Source organism: Festucalex cinctus, chromosome 19 (assembly GCF_051991245.1).
Source record: "Festucalex cinctus isolate MCC-2025b chromosome 19, RoL_Fcin_1.0, whole genome shotgun sequence".
NCBI lineage: Eukaryota > Metazoa > Chordata > Actinopteri > Syngnathiformes > Syngnathidae > Festucalex > Festucalex cinctus.
Genome location: NC_135429.1, coordinates 17429460 through 17449788, shown reverse-complemented (window position 1 = coordinate 17449788; position 20329 = coordinate 17429460). Strand labels below are relative to the sequence as shown.

General features: G+C 42.5%; 1 protein-coding gene and 1 long non-coding RNA gene across 2 annotated transcripts; both read left to right on the top strand.

The window, feature by feature from the left end:
* Positions 1-1055: 1055 nt before the first annotated feature.
* Positions 1056-3467, top strand: LOC144006974 (uncharacterized). The gene is made up of 3 exons (XR_013280008.1): positions 1056-1201; positions 2455-2647; positions 3408-3467. It is a non-coding gene; the product is annotated as an uncharacterized LOC144006974 (long non-coding RNA).
* A 1350-nt stretch (positions 3468-4817) lies between these two features.
* On the top strand, positions 4818-11734 carry LOC144007783 (uncharacterized). Its single transcript, XM_077507659.1, has 9 exons — positions 4818-5205; positions 5319-5436; positions 5530-5666; positions 5753-6223; positions 6300-6915; positions 6983-7070; positions 9351-9502; positions 10127-10920; positions 11099-11734. Exons 1-9 carry the CDS (start codon positions 5026-5028, stop codon positions 11732-11734), a joined length of 3192 nt encoding a protein of 1063 aa, XP_077363785.1. The 5' UTR covers positions 4818-5025.
* Positions 11735-20329: the final 8595 nt, after the last annotated feature.

The window sequence follows — 20329 nt, the reverse complement described above, 5'->3', positions numbered from 1 at the left end:
CGATAGATCAAGGGTTGCTTTTAGATAAATGTCAGATAAACAAAACGGAAAACTAGAAGTGAGGGGGGGGTTTATATTTACCTCGATGCTGGCGGCGACTGGACAAAATGAACCAGGAAATAGTCAGACGAACATTGTCACACCCCCATTCCTATCTGACCAATGAAAGTTGTCGCAGCGGCTTCCAAGCTGACCAATGACAAGGCTTCTATCATCGGTTGAACGGAGGACCCCGCCCACACAACACAGAAAAAGATTCGCAACCAAAAAACAGGTTTCAATCAAAAAACAGATTCGCAACCAAAAAACAGATTCGCAACCAAAACGAAAAAAATGTTTGCAAAAGATTTTATTAAAATACAAATCCATGTTTGAAATGTTTTTTTTTGTTTGCAAATTTTTATTTTATATGAAAACCCTTTTTTGTTTGATTAAAATTTATTTGAGGTTGCAAACCCCCTTTTTGTTTGATTGCAATTTTTTTTTGATTGCAAATCCCCTTTTTGTTTGATTGAAATTTTTTTTTGATTGCAAATTCCTTTTTTGTTTGATTGAAAATAAAGACACAAATTTCTCTCCATACAAGGTTGGTTTGATAGATGAATGTGTAGATATACAGAGAAAAGTACTGTGTATATCGTGTATTGCCGAATAATTAAGTTAATTACTCTGATGACGAGGAGGCCGACCATCCTAACTTAGTATGTGTCATTATGTCATTAATTTAATGTACAGTTACATTTGTTTGTTATAAATAATGGCTTAGTATTACCAGTACAGTATAAATGAAGTAATCACTTATAATTTGGTAAATTGCTGGATTTGTGTTTACTTAAATTTATTTATTTATTTTCGATTGAAATAGTTCAGTAAAGACTGTTAGTGTTCATTACACTTCATGTATGCAACTGCAAGCAGAGCTGTGTTATCTACTGTTTATTTTCTTTGGCACATTTACTTCACAGGCTATCATGGTACACAGAAAGTCAACTTCAAAGTATCTGCACCAAGTTAACTAGCAAACTGATATTCATTGAAAGTCATTTTTTCCCTATAGCTTGAGATCATTCTCTTCAGTGAGGTATGTCAGTCGTGAGGCCACAGAGGGCAAAAGTTAAACCCAAAGAGGAGGCAGCGTACTTTTCGTCCTTGGGTAAAGACAAGGATGGCTTCACCATAAAATATATTGATTCATTCAAAGGTGAGTATTGGTAAAAGATTCTTTAGTATGGGCCTAAATATTTCTGATGTGAAGGGAGACTTTCTTGTTGAATACCGAGGAGATATTATAAGCAAACAGGAACATGAAAACAGGCTGAGAGTGTATCACGATGCCCTGAAGGTTTTCATGTTTGAATTTCGCTACAATGGAAAAACACTATGGTATGTTTATATGGTGTGTTGTCATACTTAATTTACTTTTTTTTTTGTTTTTTTTTTGTGAGTTGCCCTTAAAAAATATAACCACCTGCTACTTTGTATAGTGATTGTATTGTACTATGTATGTTGTAAAACATAAGTTGAGTTTAGATGACAATTTGGGGAAGAAAAAGCAAACTCATTGACTCAAAACTGTGACTTACTCAACTTGACTTATAAAGCACTTTAAAACAACCATCTCTGTACATACAATAAAAATCAGTCATGCAGTAAAGACGGGTAGAACAAAATAACACAAAACAAGTGAGTAAATTAATATCTTAGACATATTAGATGTCAATGTATTTTCTGTCAGTGTTAAATACTCAAATTAAGTTAAATCCATATCATTACCAGACCTTATTAGTGTGCAGTTTTCAATAATAAATTACAGTGACTTAAATTTGAGTTCTCAACTATGTTAAAGTAAATTCCATTTAATGTTCAGAAGCTTTGGATGCTTATTTCTCTTTGTGGTGGATGAGTAAAATTTAAGTCAACTTACATTTGTGCTTGAAAGTTTGAATACCCTTAAAGGTATGTAAACTTAGTAGCACGCTATATGATGACAGGCTTAATGCCCAATGCCCATTAAATTTTACAAAAAAATCAACACAGACTATCCAATATGGCTGTTTAGGATATAAGAACACAACTTTTAGTGTAATATGAGGCAGGATACACTTATTGTATACATGGTCCATGTATAAAACAACAAGGTATTAATTGGTTAAAGTTGTGTTCCTATAGTCTAAATGGCCATATTTGACATTTTGAGTTTATTTTAATTTTGAGTTAATCATTGTAAGTACAGTTAATTAGTTAAAAAATTATTTCTCTGAATTTAAGCATAATGCTCAGGTCAAACTGCACGGTATTGCAGTGGCTTGAATATTAATTTTGGGAATAAAATTTCTTGTTTTTGATGAACTCAGACCTACTATGCTACGGTACGTAAATCAAATTTAGCTTCACTCAGTTACATGTGTATATATAATATATTTATATATTTATTTTTTTATTTTTACATTTCAGTGTTGATGCAGCCAGAGACGATAATTCCCTTGGGAGACTCGTCAATGATGACCATATCAGCCCTAACAGCAAAATGCAGCGGATCACTGTAGACAGACAGCCTCATTTCTGTTTGTTTGCAACAAAGGACATTGAGCCAGGGGAGGAAATAACCTACAACTACGGAGATTTTGATTTTCCATGGAGACTAAAGGTACAGACAATTTCATTTTCACAAAGATTTAATGGCTTTCTGTTTGAATTTAGGTTAATTTTCCAGTATTGTCACAATGAATAGGCGCACCTTTGGTGAAATACTGAAAAGACCCATTATACAATCATGTATGTTTTTACATTATTATGCCCCAGCAATATTAAAAAAAAAAAACAGGAACACAGTAGACCATAACTTTAAATTTTAGAAGCGGAATATATAAACAGCATCACACTAATTGAATTGCAAAGTAAAATGTAGAATTTCTCCTCCCGTTTCACCGCATTACTTATTTAAGAACTTGCAGAAGATGTCTATAAGAGTTTTTATTCACATTTTTATTAAGTTTTGACACAACATAAAGAATTAATTCTGACTATACCATGAAACTTTGCACCACTGAGCCAATAGGAACACCCGACGATAAAATTGCTGGCAATCTCTATTTTTGTTTTTTATTTTTATTTATTTTTTGGTCACGGTTATGTACAAAAACACAGTTCTTTTCTCAATATATTTTTTTCTTTTTATTTCATTTTTTTACAATATCGTGACTGTTTTTGTGTGTGTGTGTTATCGTGAGTATATCACCAACCTCAAATATCATTTTTTCATATTGTGATATCGTATCAAGACATTTGTATATTGTCATGCATGTAACGTACTAGAATTATTGGTCGCACATTCATGATTACAGGAAATTACATTATAACAGTCGTGTCTTAGTAAGAATTTAATTGTTTCTATTCATCTGAACCAGGTTTCAACCGAAGCACAACCTCATGACGAAACAGCTGTCACAGACTGTGCCAAAGTTTACCAGGTGACTAGATTTTTTTTAGAATGTTGTTTAAATCAGTTTTCAGAAGCAAGATGTTGGTAGTGGAGGGTGGAGAGACGAGGGCTCCACAATATATGGGGGGGGGGGGGAAGAAAAGAAACGCGTCACATAAATGGATCATGCATGGTATGTGTATTTGAAAGACGGGCAACAAATGAATATTGGACTCTATACTTTAGTCTAGGGCTGCGACATATGGCCATAAACTAAAATGGTCTTGAAAACACATCCAGCATTCTGCCACCACTTGTGCAAAATTACAACTCACAAGAACATCTGCAACAGAAATTAAGAACAACAGCTTTTAATTGTTGACTTGTACTAATCAAACACGACGTTTGTTGCCTTTTTAAACCTTTTATTCTCCACAGTCGAACACCTGCTTCTCTTCCACCATCACACCAAAAACCACCCACCAAACATCCACTGCGCATGTCTAACCTTTCCCTCTGTTCAACAATAGGGGGAGCCGTAACACTTAATACAATACAGCATTTCAAATAGGAACACAAAGTTAACAATCTCCCTCTTCTTTCTTAAAATAAAATAAAATAAAAAGACATCAAAATTCTTACTGATAGAAGCAGGGGCAAATAAAAAAAATAAGCAAAGTGCATACAAAACATCAACAGTAAAAGAACCCATAAATTCATACATACAAACTACCCCTCTTTTTTTGTTGTTGTTGTTGTTGTTGTTGTTTGTTTTTTTATTAAAGAGGGCAAACCCATTCAAATTGAACACCACAGTCCTACACTGAGTGCTTTCAATAGGACCAGAGGTGATGCTCCCTTTTTTGTTAAACAGTCAGCTAGTTGAGCCTTTGTCACTGACCAGAGCACCTCTTTAACTTATTGTCTTATTGTGAAGGAGTTCTTTGATTCCGCTAATGTCCAATCGCAGCCTTTTCTCTATGACTTGTTTTGTTGATTTGAGGGCGTCATACAGAGAGTGATTGTCAGTGACACAGACCAACCCAGGAGCATTAAGTTTTGTAGTCCCTGTGGTAAGCTCAGAGAAGAGTGCTGCAAGGAAAACAGCATTGTCTATACTGTAGAACTTTCCTGCAATGTAAAACATTTTCCGTTTCAAAGTGATGTGCCAATTTAATTTACAGTATTATGTAGTGCATAAATTTGTGTCCACATATATGTAAATGATCTTATTTGTGTACCCAGTTCCGGTCGTAGTTAATTATGGATGACTTGCACCTGTGTGTATGGGGTGGGCGGGGCAATCTATATATGGTATCTATGTCGAGCTGGCTTGTGTTGAATGTCAGGACCGGGACGCCTCGACGGTTTGCGACCTACCGCTACTATTGCTAACTACTAGTGATGTGCTTCTCGGGTCGAATCCCTGAAGCGTGTGCCGAGTAATGTAGATGAGTGGTTCATGAACGGCGATTCAATGCGTGTGTCGATGACGTACGTGATGACGTTTGAAGCCCCGCGAAGCGGGTGTTCCACGTGACTGATTCAGGAACTGATTCGCTAGGTTTGAGTGTAGTTCGAAATAAAAGCGGCAAAGAAACACTATGGATTCCCCTTCACTTTTTGTGTTTTCGGGTCCCTTACTGCGGTACTTCTTTGCATTTTGCATTCGATTTGACCGACGACGACGAGCTTCTTTTTTTGCGATGGAGTTCATGGAACCAGCAAGAAAGAGAAGATTCTCCCCTGTTTGGGAGCACTTTGAGCAGATCTCACCTCAGAAGGTAATGCACTGCCAATTATTACTGCACTATTCCAATAATAAAATAAAATAAAATTAAAATGTGACGACTGACAACACATAAAATTCACATTTTTCTTTTCTGAATACTTTTAGGTGAAGTGTCTGGTGTGTTCTAAGGTGCTTAGTTATAATAATAACACCTCAACTATGCTAAGGCACTTTAGAGTCTTGCACGGCAACGAGGAGACCAACCAGGCTGAACCCAGCTCAGGTAGGCCATTTATATTCATAGCCCCACACTCCACTGTATGTTTTTTTTTTTTTTTTTTTTTTTTAAATAACTCTGACATGTAATTTAATTTAGCTGACAAGGTTGACTTGGCTGAGTTGTTGGTGGATATGGTGATTGAGGATTCCCAGCCGTTCACCTTGGTGGACGGCAGTGGATTCAAAAAGCTTATGAAAGCTTTAGCTCCTTCCTACATTCTACCAACACGGCAGGTATGTATGTCACAACATGAAGCACTATATTATCGGATTAACCATTTCAATACTATTCACTTCAATAAACTATACTTTTGTTTTAGACTTTGAAAGCCATGGTGGAAAAAAGGTACAAGGAAACCAAGGATAAAACAAAAGCCATTGTGGCTAAAGCATCTGCATGTAGTTTGACATCAGATATGTGGACTTCCATCAATACTGATGCCTATCTAGCTGTGACATGTCACTTCATTGATGAAACCACGTCCCTCCAATCGGTTGTACTGGGGGTGCAGCATTTCCCTGAGGCACACACTGCAGCAAACATGGCTTCTATGAAAACTTTGCTAATGTCTGAGTGGGGTATCAGTGAAAAGGTGACATGTCTAGTGACTGATGGTGCAGCAAATATGGGAGCTTGTGCCAGAGAGCTTCATATGCGTCACACCATTTGTGTGGCACATACGCTAAATCTTTTGGTAAAAAAAGCTCTTGACCAATGTCCAGAATTATTCCACATCCGGACAAACTGTCGAAAGATAGTTGGTTATTTCAAGAGCAGCACTACAGCAAAGGTAAGATCCTTACTTGTCATATGTAACATATTTAATTGTTTTCTATACACTGATTTGACTCTTGATTTTGTTGTAGGAGAGACTAACTCAGATGCAAGTTCAAATGGGCCTTCCGGTGCTTAAACTTCTTCAGGAGGTTGATACAAGGTGGAACAGCACTTATCTCATGCTTCAGCGTATGTACACTTTGAGAGAGCCTGTCGGAGCAGCTTTGGCTGGTTTACGTACTGATCTGACACCATTGTCTGCTGAACAATACAGAATCATTGCTGACTGTCTAAAAGTATTAGAGCCATTTAACCATGCTACAATTGAGCTGTCTGAGGAGAAAAAGGTTTCAGGGTCAAAGGTAATTCCACTCTTGTCCATGTTGCATCACTCTCTGGATGAAGAGGAGATTCAACTGCTTCTAACTCCAGAGAGCACATCCATGGTTGAGATCCTGCAAAGACAACTAAGAGAGAAGCTGAATAACCTCCCGTCGATGAGTATTATGTTTCTGGCTACTCTGCTCGACCCAAGGTTTAAAAAACTAGGCTTCTTTAGTCCCAATAAAGCAGCAGAGGCAGAAAAAAGGCTCACGATTGAATGCGCAGCTATTATGAGGCGCACAGCGTCCTCATCTACATCATCCTCATCCTCATCATCATCATCATCCTCATCATCAGAACCTTCCCACCAGTCTGTTGGAGGTATTTAATATTTCCTAATTGTGCTAATATTTAATAATAATTACTAATATCTGTTTATCTTTTCTAGGAAGCAAACTGTGGCATCATTTTGATACCTCAATCAATCAAGCAAGAACCACAAATGTCACAGCAAATGCAACAGTTGAGGTGCAAAGGTATCTTGGAGAACCAAATATCCCCAGAGTTGAAAATCCCCTTCAGTACTGGGAAGCACAGAAATATGCGCTTCCAAGTTTATACAAACTTGCTGTCTCATATCTATGCACCGCTGCTTCATCAGTACCATGTGAGAGTTTTTTCAAAAGCAGGTGAAATTCTATGCAAAAAAAGAAACCGCCTGAGTCCAAAAACTTTGGAAAAAATAGTTTTTAAATAAAAATGAATAAGCACTTTATTTTACCTCATTTTTTCACATTTTCACTTGTTGCATAAGCACAAACATAGACAAAGTAACACAGAACAATTCATGTTAAAACACTCTTCAAATATATATTCTTTTGTATTTAGAGCATGATTTACACCCCACCATTTTATTGCATGCACCAAGCATGTTATACATTTTTCTGTCCACATGATGGCGTAGTCGAGGAAATGAATCATCTTGAAGCCCCTACGTGTGTGTGATGCTTTTCACTGCTTTACGGGGCTTCATTTTGCCATCACTACTAACTACTACTACTATTGCTAACACTACCACTACTACTACTGCTACTAACTAGCTAACGCTGAGTACAGCGAACGCGTATGTGAGGTATTGTGTGAGTGCGTTGATGTGTGCGTGTGCGAAATAATAGAATAAACGGTTGAGTTGTATCCGCCGTGCCTGTCCTGTCTACCCTTCCAGAGGGAGTTAGTTAAACGTAAAGAGAGTTTAATTAAAAAACTGGACAGTCGCAAACCGCGATCGGTGCCGCGTGGAAGAGCACACGGACGCCGAGCGGGCATCGAAAGTCGTCGAGTGAGAGAGCCGACGAGATTGTGGGGAGCCGCCGAAGAGGGAGCGCGGCATCCACGTAAATACAACGACGGAAAAGCCGAAGCCTGGAGCTAAAGGGACCGTTTGTGTGCTGAGGAGTCTCCACAACCGTGAGTGAGGTTGTGCAGAAGGTAGGGAAGCTTCCGTGTATAAAGCGTGTGTTCCTGGACGGCGAAGCTAAAGCTAATCTACACAAAGCTAGCGTGAGCTACCGGAGACTGTGATCAAGCTGTCATTCATAAGCTGCCATTCATAATACACGGCGGCAGTGGCTGTGACGTGTTGGCGGGCAGTTCGAGTCTTTGAGCTACTTTTGTGCTGCTAAAAGTGACTCTTGTGACTGTGGTTACCTGACGGAGGTAAAAATGGCTGACGACCGGCTCGATATCGAGGGATTGAAATTGAAGCAGAGACGCTCAAATGTGCAACGTAGCTTCACAACACGAATAAATCGTCTTCATGTTAGTGATGGCCATCTACGAGAAGTTGATTTGGCAGAGGAGCTAAGGAAGGTGAAGGATGATTATTATAAATTCCTGGATGCCAATAATGATTATATTGATGCACTGGGACAGTTAGACCAATTAGATGACAACAATGAGTCCCAAGACGCTCTGGCTAGGAGGGATTCAAGTGAACAAAAATTTCGTGAAGTTGAGAACATGGTTCTTGAGATGTTGTGGTTTAAATATGTCGAGCCAGATGCAGATAGTGTTGTGAGTCAAATTAGGACAATTTTAGATCAAGCTAAAACATTTGTGCGAAATGCAGGAGGGCCACCTTTACAACAAATGGTTGAAAGTGGTAAATTAGAAAGAAGACTCCAAGAACTCCAAAACCTTCTGTATAGTTGGAGAGATTTTCGGCCGTATGGAAAGGAAAAATGGCTGCTTTTCCTATCTTTAAAAGAGGATAAAGAGCAATTAATGGATGAGTGGACATGTCGGCAGGAGGATGAACACATGAAAGGAGGCAAAACAAGGGACACTGTTAATGGGGATGGTGGTGAAGCAACAACTGCCGCTGTCATGCAACCGGTTGGTACTGAGTCCACTGCTCCCATCCCACCTGTTGACAGATGGGGAGCTGAGCAGGTGGAGCATGTCACAAGTTCTCCCTCCATTTCTGCTAGTAGAGTGGGCACTCTGACAGACTTTGCTCAAGCTGCCACCTTGAGTAGTCAACCCACGAGTAGGGTTGTGCCCACGACAATGCACTCTCGCTTGCAGTCACAGCAGTTTGACTTTGGACTTAATGCAGGCCATGTTCCACCTCCAAATTTTGCCAGTGCGCCTCACCAACCAAGTGTTTCTACTGTGCCCGCCAGTCTCAGTATGGGGCGCAGTAGCTTGCCATACAGTAATATTGGTGCATACACCGACGGGGTGAGCAACATTCGATGGGCTCGTCCAAAAATAAGGCTCACACCCATAAGTCTGCCTAAGTTCTCTGGGTGTAGGAGGGACTACTGGCATTGGAAGGCTGAGTGGGAGAGTATCCAAGCTCAAGCGGAGCCCACGGGTTCACTAGAGTGCAAGAAACTTAATTTGCTGGACAGCATAGATGAAGCTGTGAAAGCTGAACTGAGGCTGATGCGTTGCCGCGAGGCAAGTGACATCTTCAGGGAGCTAGAAAACCGGTATGGTGATAAAGCACAAACAGCGGAGGAAATGGTACTAGAGCTACAATCCCGACCTGCTTTAAAGGGTTACCAACCACGAGAGACCCTAGAGTTGATCCTAGCAGTTGAAAGGGCAGCATTGGACCTCACTGATCTAGGGTGTGTGGATGCTATACGGAATCAGTTGGTGATTCGATCTGTAGAGGGCAAACTCCCTGATGTCATGAAAAGAGAGTGGCTAATGTGTGTTAATAACCCAAGTAATAATATCCAACCTAGTAACCGGTTTGACAGGCTCCTGCTGTTCTTGAAGGACCAAAAGTCATTACTGGTTAGGTTAGAACAGTTACTGCCTAGCAAGCCGTGGTCTGCTTACACTTCTGAGAGTCCAAGTCACCAGAAGTTTGGCAGCAGAAGGAAGTCTTACACGAAGACGGCAGTAAGTGACATTAAAAGACCCTCACAAGTGACACCTTGTGTTGTGTGTGGTGATGGAGAACACGGAGGGAAACTATTCCGTTGCAAAACCTTCAAGAAGGCCACCTTATCAGTAAAGAAAACTTTTGTTAAAAAGGCAAGAGCATGTACAAAGTGCCTTGACGTCCATGGGGTAGACGGCACCTGCGCTTCAAAGTTTCTCTGCCACAAGGAGGAATGTAAGCGAGGTGACGTTCCAGCTGACCACCACTATTTCCTTTGCCCAAAAACTCCAATGAAGAAGGATGCTGCCAAAAGGGAGGACAAAGTGGAGGAAAAGCGAGGGCTGCGTGGTCCAACAGAGGAACAAGAAGCAGTGTTTGCTGGGTTAGGACTAACTCCTCATCAACTTGAAGCTGTCCGCAGAGCGTGTACAAACAAAGCATCGTCACAAGTATGTTCCAGCAGGGACCTGATAGAACAAAGTGGCCTGGGGGAGTACCCAGTCCTCATGATGCTTGTACCTGTCACAGCGAAAAGAGGAGACAGTCTTGGAGCTTTGGTGGATCTCGCATCAGACACCAACTACATCACGCATCAAGCTGCAGAAAGACTTGGACTAACTGGTGAACCAGTCTCGCTTGTCGTGTATGGTGTTGGCAAAATGAAGGTGAAAGTTCATACAAGAAGGTATCTTGTGACAATTAAGGTGTTGACTCCACGAGGAACTTTGAGACTCCATGAGATGATCTGCTATGGCATGGAGGACATCGCCAAAGTGGAGCGAGTGATCACATCAAAGGAACTGGAGTGTTTCTTCCCAGAAATTCAACCAGGCGAACTAGCCCGCCCTGGGACCATCGACCTGCTGATCAGCACGCGTGAAGGTCGTTTAGCGCCGCAGAGGCTCCAAAGAGTCGGTGACCTGGTGCTCTGGGAGGGCCCGCTTGGCAAAACCATCAGCGGTACACATCCAGACCTCTTCGAGAAGGTGAAAGTGACTGCATGGCGTTCAAAGACTCACTTTGCTCATTCAATGAGGACAGTAGCAGTCAAAGTTGAAGAGCATTCCGAAGGAAAGGAAGGCATTCAAATTCAGACATTGGCATGCACTAAAGAAGTCCTTGAGTGGCTAAAATGGGACAGCATAGGTGCTGCCTGTGATCCAGCCTGCGGAGGGTGTCGCTGTGGAAAGTGCCCACCGGGAGGAAAAAGAAATGTCCCTAGCTGATGAGAAGGAGCTCGAAATAATAAGAGCAGGCCTGACTTACCGAGAAAGCGACTCCCACAGCAACCAGCCACACTGGGACGCAAAGTACCCTTGGAGAGAAGATCCAGCTTCACTTCCTAACAACCGAAAGGCTGTAGAGGCAGCATTCCTGAGAGCTGAGAAGCGGCTTTTGAAAGACCCCATGTGGAAAGAGGCCTACACAAGGCAAGTCCATGACATGGTGGGGAGAGGAGCTGCTGTGAAGCTCACGCAGGATGTTTTGGATGGCTGGAAAGGTGCTGTATGGTGGGTGAGCCATCTGATCGCACCAAACCCCCACTCAGTGACTACACCAGTTCGTCTAGTCTGGAACAGTAGCCAAGAGTTTGAAGGGGTGAGCATGAACAGCATTCTACTCAAGGGCCCAGATGTTCTCAATCCTATTAGGGCGGTGCTTCTCAGGTTCAGAGAAGGGGAACATGCAGCCATCGGGGACATTACTAAAATGTATGGTTGGAGGAGCAAGAGGTCCATGTCCACAGGTTTCTGTGGAGAGACTCACCAAAAGATGAGATTGAGGACTATGCTGTCGTAAGGGTGAACATGGGAGACAAGCCTGCAGGGTGCATCGCGCAGGTAGCCATGCGGGAGACTGCAAAGTTGCCCCAGTTCTCAACCATGGTGGAAGAGGAACGAGTCATCGAAGAAAATTCCTACGTGGATGACCTCCTCACCTCCCATAATGACCCACAATGCCTGGACAGCATACTCAGAGGGGTGGAGAAGATACTCGAGGCCGGAGGCTTCCACCTCAAGCCCTGGGTCCGGTCCAAGCAAAGTGGGAGGCTGGACGGGGCAGGCTCAAAGCCAATGGCTCTGATGTTGCCAAACCAGTTAGCGGCGGAAGACAATAAAGCCCTAGGAGTTGGTTACCTTGTGTTTGAAGACAAACTCTTTGTGATGGCCGCCATTAACTTCTCTAGAAGGAAGAAAAAGGTTAGGACTGAAACCGACCTTACTGAAAATGAAGTTGAGGAAAGCACACCAAATCCACTGACACGTCGAATGCTCCTGAGCCAAATCGCTGGACTGTATGACCCAATAGGTCTGGCGACGCCTGCTAAACAGAAAGGAGTCATCCTCGTGAGAAGGGCCTACCAGGAGGCTGGCAAGCTTACAAAAGATACATGGGATGAATCTCTTTCTGACGAGCTCCGACTGAAAGCAGTCGAACTGTTCAAAGAGTACACTCGCTTGAGCAGCATCAGGTTCCACAGAAGCCTCACACCTCCTGGGTGGAGAGGTAAACCTTGGGGGATCACGTTTTCCGATGGGAGTTGTGAATCCTATGGAGCTGTGCTGTACTTGCGATGGGTGACAGCTGATGGTGTGGTCACACGCCTGGTGGAATCGAAGGCTAAATTAACTCCCCTTGATCAGAAGGGTGATGCCGTCAAGTCTGAGATCTGTGGAGCGGTCTTTGCTACACGCCTAAAAGTGCACATGTTGAAGCATGGGCGGTTGGACGTGGAAAAGTGGTACCACTTTGTTGACAGTCAGACTGTACTGGGGGCCATTCAGAGAGAGAGCTACGGGTTCCAGACATTCTTCGCGAACAGAGTGGGAGAAATCCAGAAGGCTGGGCCTGTGACCGACTGGTGGTGGATACCAGGTGAGCTTAACATCGCTGATCTCATTACAAGGGGATGCTCTCCTGGACAATTGGATGAAAACTCTGTATGGCAAAAGGGGCCCGGGTTCCTGTCAAGTCCGATTGAACTGTGGCCCATGAAGTCTGCCTTAGAAGTGGTAACGGATGCCAGAGAAGCAGTGAGCAAGCTCCAGAGAAAGGCATTCTCAGCAGTTCTCACCAGGGCCCAGGCCAAAAATGTCTTGAACACCAGCAAGGCAACCTGTGATGGTTCCTCAGCCGTTGGATATGGTAATAATTCCCCGGAACCCCCAGGAGACGGGACAGATCTTGACAAGGCCAAGACCAAGGCTAAAGGCAATGAGACTCTGCGAGGAGCCCTGCTGGTTGACCAAGTCGACCCGACAAAGTATAGTTCACTTGCCAAACTCTGTGGGGTGATCAGCTACTTTCGCAGGGCTGTGAAAAAGTGGTGAACTCTCGTTCGGGGAGCCTCCATGCCGGTAAAGTGGGAGGCGGCATCAAAAGTGCAAGAGCTTGAGGTTGCATTTCAAGACCTGTGCTTGGCGGCCCAGAATGGAGTTAAATTTCCTGTAACGACAATAAATAGACTCGTTGTCAGCAGGGATGAGGTTTCGGGTCTGTTGCTGTGCTATGGCAGAGTACAGACTATTTCGCAGGAAAGAATTGGAGTGCCCCTCATTCCCTACAAAGCGTGGGTCAGCACCCTACTCACACGAGAAGCTCATGAGGTTAATCACGAGGGGGTTGCAGGCACAATTCTTCGAGCCAGAGCTAAAGCGTGGGTGGTACAGGGATCAAGAATTGCTAGAAAAGTAATAAATTCCTGTATGCACTGCCGAAAGACCAAAGCCAGAATGTGTGGGCAGATAATGAGCGAGCTTCCAGTCGAGAGAACTGAACCTGCTGCACCTTTTGAGTTTACCGCCCTTGACCTGTTTGGGCCTTACATTGTCAAAGATGTTGTGAAACGCAGAACCAGAATGAAGGTCTGGGGTGTAGTGTATAGTTGTATGGCTTCAAGAGCTGTACATGCTGATGTTGTGGAGGACTTATCCACGGAAGGATTCATGAAAGCCTACCTGCGATTTACAGCCCTCAGGGGTCACCCAAGGAAGCTCTGGTCTGATCAGGGGACGAACTTTGTGGGTGCTAGGCCGATGTTACAAGAACTTTATGAATTCTTGATGAACATTGACAAGAACTTAATTCAAAAGAAGGCAGCTGCTGCGGGCACTGACTGGTCATGGGAATTTCATCCAGCGGACTCTCCCCATCGAAATGGGGCAGGCGAAGCATCAGTACGTGTACTCAAAAAAGCACTGGGCAGTGTTGGTGAGGGAGGCAATCTCACAACTCTGGAATTCCAGACACTCCTTTATTTGGCTGCTAACTTATCAAACGAGAGACCAATTGGTGCCAGAATGCAAGTACAGGATGAAGCTGTAGAAGTCATCACACCCAATTCTCTTCTGCTCGGCCGGGCAAGATCCAAGGGAGACACCTGTGGGTTTGAATACCCCCCCTATCCTGTTGTGCGTCTCAGGGCAGTTCAGATTGAGGTCGACAAATTTTGGAAGCGGTGGAGTCAGCTTGCTGGACCTGGCCTCTTCATCCGCCAGAAATGGCATGCTCCTGTGAGGAATGTTGAGGTGGGGGACCTTGTGTGGATTGCTGACCAAAATGCAATCAGGGGTCAGTTTAAACTTGGTCGGATTGTGGACGTCTGTCCTGACACACATGGTGTCGTCCGTGATGTACGAGTTAAAACATGTCAAAGTTTCCCGGTGTCTGATGGGCAGTTAAAGAGAGACCAAGTGAGGGAAACCTGCCCCTCTACCATCCTACATAGGGATGTCAGAAGACTGGTGGTTCTTTTACCGATAGAGGAACAAGGATCCCCACCACATGGTGTGTTGCGGTAAAAGGATCCCCACCACGTGGTGTGTTGCGGTAAAAGGATCCCCACCACGTGGTGTGTTGCGGTAAAAGGATCCCCACCACGTGGTGTGTTTCGGTACAATGGATCCCTGTCACGTGGTGTGTTGCGGTAAAAAGGATAATCCCCACCACGTGGCATGTTGTCACTGTTCTTTGCATAGGACAAAGACTCCCCTCCACCATCCCCTTCAAGAGCTGGTGGTGTGTTTCGGTACGGGATAAAGACTCCCCACCATCAACCATTTGGTGGTGTGTTTCGGTGAAGGAAATTCACAACGCTAACGATAACAATTGATGTTGTTTATGGACCCCGAGACTCCACTACGCTTAAGTGTGTGCATCCTATTTATGTTTGAGAGCATGGGTATAGTGGCCTACTTAGATTGTAAAATCAGTAGACCAAGTGGGAGGTGTAGAACTTTCCTGCAATGTAAAACATTTTCCGTTTCAAAGTGATGTGCCAATTTAATTTACAGTATTATGTAGTGCATAAATTTGTGTCCACATATATGTAAATGATCTTATTTGTGTACCCAGTTCCGGTCGTAGTTAATTATGGATGACTTGCACCTGTGTGTATGGGGTGGGCGGGGCAATCTATATATGGTATCTATGTCGAGCTGGCTTGTGTTGAATGTCAGGACCGGGACGCCTCGACGGTTTGCGACCTACCGCTACTATTGCTAACTACTACTACTATTGCTAACACTACCACTACTACTACTGCTACTAACTAGCTAACGCTGAGTACAGCGAACGCGTATGTGAGGTATTGTGTGAGTGCGTTGATGTGTGCGTGTGCGAAATAATAGAATAAACGGTTGAGTTGTATCCGCCGTGCCTGTCCTGTCTACCCTTCCAGAGGGAGTTAGTTAAACGTAAAGAGAGTTTAATTAAAAAACTGGACATATACCGTCTGACATTGCAAGTGTTTCACCAGCGAGGGTGCTCCTAACCACCCGTCTAATCCTCTTGGATTGCCAACTAAGAGGACAAAATTTTCCTTTATCTCCCATAAGGGTGATCAATGTACCACCTTGTGTACCGCCATCCGGGAGGTTTCCAAATGAAGCATCACTGAAAACGGTTAGTTTTAAATCACCATTCCCCAAATGATGAAACTTCAGTGTCAGCTTTGAGTTTCCGAATGACCTTGTTTGCATCATGAATAGATTGCACTGTGGCATCTTTTAAACTGGATGCCAAACAACACGAGTCAAACATTACATCAGGTCTCGTCTGTTTAGCAACCCACAAGATCTGTCCTATCTTAGACCTAAGTTGCTCTCTTTCAGTTTCATTTACAGGTGAATCCCTCTGTATAGCACGCGCTGGTTGGATGTGAATCGGTTGCAAGTTTTCAATATAGCCGTGCTGATGCATCTGTATCACACCATTAACAGAAACAATATCCATTCCCACATAACGGAAATTGTCGTGTTCCTCACGTCCAACATGGAATGTTGAGATATCACATCAGAAGAAAAGTCTGATGAACCTGCCCATAGAAAGTCATCCACATGGCATGCAAGCACACCAGTAACTTTGCCTTTCTCGTCTAACCAGTAGAAGACTGCAGGATCCACTTTTGATACTTGTCCACCTGTGCTCTCCATTGTTTCTTTGACTCTGTTATACCAATATAGTGATGCATCAGCAAGACCATATACACATTTTTTTTAGTTTCCACAACATTCCATTTCTGCCTGCTTCTAGAGGTGGACGGACATAAATGTCCCTTGATAACTCCATGCCTTGCAAAAAAGCTGACTTTATGTCCATAGAATGGACTTTCCACTGATTTTGACAAATCACGGTCAACAGCAACCTGAGGGATTCAGATGCACAAGTTGGTGAATCTTTTTGTAGCTCTTGAATATTAAACTCTTATATATTATATATATATATATATATATATATATATATATATATATATATATATATATATATATAATATTAAATACTCTTTTGGCCTGTATATAATATTAAATACTCTTTTGGCCTGTATCTTCTACTTTCACAAAAACATCATTGTCATACCAGCTTTTGATCTCTTCCTGTTTAGCTGCATCAAATGTCTTTTGTAATAAGTACATCATCATTCATGACTCCCGATTCAATGTTGAGATGATCAACACCTGACATATCAACTGCTTCCTTTTCACCGTCGCTACCATCAGACTGAATATATTGGAGATTATACCAAATTTTATACTGGCCTGTGGCTTTGCCTGCTCTGCCAAGCACTTTTGCTCTCATAGGGACATCCTCATTCCTTTTCATAAAAGTTACAGTCTGTCCCTGTTTCAACTTTACACTGTCAATGATGACAGGATTATCATATACAGCATTGTGCTCAATCTCAATTTGTGTCTCTGTTGGATGTACCCCTTCTCCTACATTGGTTTCTCTGTCTCCATTTTGTTCATCGTCATTGTCTAGCTGTTCACTGTGTGTCACATCCTGTATAGTTTCTGTCACCCTGCTTTGCGACTTATCGACTAACAGAGAAGGTAGGTTAGGATTTTGACCAAATACAAGTTGATGGGGGCTATACCCATGAACACTGTGCATGCAATTCTTCGCCATAAGGGCCCAGTCCAGAGCAGTCTGCCAATCACAGCCATTGTCCTGTTTTACCTTGAGGATGATGGCTGTAAGAATCTGATTGTGTCTCTCCAATAGTCCATTGCTCCAAGGGCTGTACCCCGCTGTCGTCTTTACTTCTGCATTGAAATTCTCCGCCATGTCCCTGAATTCCTCGTTGTTGAATTCTCCACCGTTGTCGCTGAAGATGCGCTGTGGAGGTCCATGCACACTTATCCACGTGTGAATGAAGGCGTTGACGATTTCGGATGCCTTCTTGGTTTTCACTATAGTTCCTGCGCTGAAGCGTGAGAACTGGTCGATGACATGAAGGTACCACACATTCTGCTCCAACCCGTGCAGATCCACTGCCACTGTTTCATTGTATTCTGAAGCTAGAGGCAGTCCAACAGCTGGCTTTGGCTTAGTTTTGCCGTATCTCTGACATATGTCACAGTCATGTACTATTTGTTGCAAAATAGTGAGGCAGTCTTTGTCTTTGTTCCCTGAACTTTGAATAAGCTTCTGCAGTCTGTCTGCTGATGCATGGTCAAATTGTTTGTGAAGCTTGAGCAGGACTTTGTGCTTTTCATCTGGACGCATATTTTCAGTCACCAAAAGGACTTCTTCTTTAGTTGTTGTTTGCAAATCCTTCACTTCATTCCCAGTGTCATCTTCATCTCTTATGTCCACACAGTAATGTCCCGAACTGGTGAACTCCAGGGGTATTGTTTGCTTAAACATTACCACTTTGTCATGTTCCATATCTAGAATTGCTCCAGCCCTCTTGAGGGATGTTTTACTCAACAACAGGGGAATGTCAACATTGACCACTTCTGTGTCAATATTACATCTTGTTTGTCCTATTTTAGCCGGAAGTCTCACCTTTCTGTTGGAATATACTGTTTTTCCATCACCAAAACGAAATGGCCGACAACTGTGGTGCTCTGTTTTCATCAGCTTGTTGACTTGCTCTTGACTGAGCTGATTAACATAGCTCTCCAGCCACATCTCACCACATACTGTGCGAGTGCACGCCGTGTCTATAGTGGCTGTTCCAAAAGATTCAGTCAAAAAAATTTCTGAGTCAGACATGGGGTCCTGTGTCCACAATGTTATGTTCACTTCATCCACATTTTCATCTTCAATTATTTTTACTTGCTCATTCCTCTTATGGGGGCAGTCTTTGGCCCAATGAAATGTGCTTTGACACACAGCACACCTCGAACGTTTGCCGAATTTATCCAATGGATTGGTGCCTGGTAGCGGTGTCCTGATTTGACCACTTTTGAACGACGTGTTTCGTTTTCCTTTTATTTCTCGTTGATCCGTGAGAAAAGCTGCGTCCTGATTCAGCTGTATCGTGTTCGACGAACTTGTCGTTTTCGTTCCAAAAATCCGTTTGAGCGCAGATTTCATTGACGAGAAATTCAACTCCGTGCATGCCGTTAGCGCGAGCTGTCTGTTTTTTTCGTCGAGACAAGCCGTCTCCAGCAGCTTAAATGCTAACACAGCATCAGGTAGTGTCATGTTATATATTTTTTTCCGGTTGTAACGCTGTTCAAAGTCTATGATGTAATCTTCCATTGAAACGGAACTGTCTTTCGTAATTCGATCAAAATGAGAATAGGCTTCGTAAGTACGATCCTTTTCCTCTTTTAGAAAAACACCGTCCAGTTTAGCTAATAATGTCTCCATACCATCATCCTTGTCCAAGTCGTCAGCTGGAATCTCCATGGCGATTTCGCGGGCTCTTCCTTCCAGCCCCAAAGCCAAAGCAAGCGCTTGCTTTTTCTTGTCCAGCTCCGTGATCCTTTTCCAAACGCTGATTTCATTTTTCCAACTCTCATACGGTCTGGTTTCGTCAAACTTCGGCGGTACCTTGTAGTTCGCAGCCATCCTCAAACCATCCTCTGCTACCAATGTTGACTTGTACTAATCAAACACGACGTTTGTTGCCTTTTTAAACTTTTTATTCTCCACAGTCGAACACCTGCTTCTTTTCCACCATCACACCAAAAACCACCCACCAAACATCCACTGCGCATGTCTAACCTTTCCCTCTGTTCAACAATAGGGGGAGCCGTAACACTTAATACAATACAGCATTTCAAATAGGAACACAAAGTTAACATTAATAATCCAGAAGACATAATTCGATTTCACGATTTAGCAAATTTTCAACAATTCGATTTTCAAAATGATTCATCGAATTAATTCTATTTATTTCCCAGCTCTACTTTAGTCTGACTTTGACCAATCAGAGACAGCCTTGATTGTGCATTGCCGTACAAGAGAACAGTGTCAAGAGGCATTACTAAAAATAAATAACTTAATTGCATAAAACTAGATCACACTGAGCCTGCATATTTTTGAGCATGAAAGTGTATTTCTTTTATTAAATAATAAAGATGTCATTTTTTTGTAGGTCCATGTTCTATTTCAAAATAATTCTCACAATATTCAACACCCATGTTGCAAGGTTTGCCAATACTGTGCAGCTCTTGCAGATACACAGTCCTCACAATGTAATAGTAGTGAATAACTGACACTCTGAAGACAGTGTATTCATACACTGTCAGGGATAAATAAGTTTTCAGGGCTTGAAGTCACACATGCAGTCCTCACAGTTCAATACTCGGGTCAGGTATGGACTCTGAGGACTGTGTGTATTTTCTGTTCATTGTGCATAAGATTTTTCACACTCTGTGCCATGAAACTACATTTTCACATCAATGCTGTCAATTATATCCCTTGTACCAAACTATTTATTAGGTCTTGATTAATCAGAAACTAACGGTAAACAGAAGTTGAACTAGTCAACGCATCCACTTTACCACACTGCAATGATTATTGCATGTGGTTCATTAATCAGCATTCAAATGATTTGGAAAAATTAGACCTCACTAATTTACACAAACCTCTCGTGCTGACTGATTTTTATTTTCTGTAATTATTTTTTTTGTCACAAAAATTGTTTGTATTCACAAT

Excerpts from the sequence above, each read along its gene's own strand:
- LOC144007783 (XM_077507659.1), top strand. The coding sequence starts at position 5,026 with ATGGATTCCCCTTCACTTTTTGTGTTTTCGGGTCCCTTACTGCGGTAC. Across the intron at positions 5,437-5,529 it reads CCAGGCTGAACCCAGCTCAG|CTGACAAGGTTGACTTGGCT; the intron begins GTAGGCCATTTA and ends AATTTAATTTAG. Across the intron at positions 5,667-5,752 it reads ACATTCTACCAACACGGCAG|ACTTTGAAAGCCATGGTGGA; the intron begins GTATGTATGTCA and ends CTTTTGTTTTAG.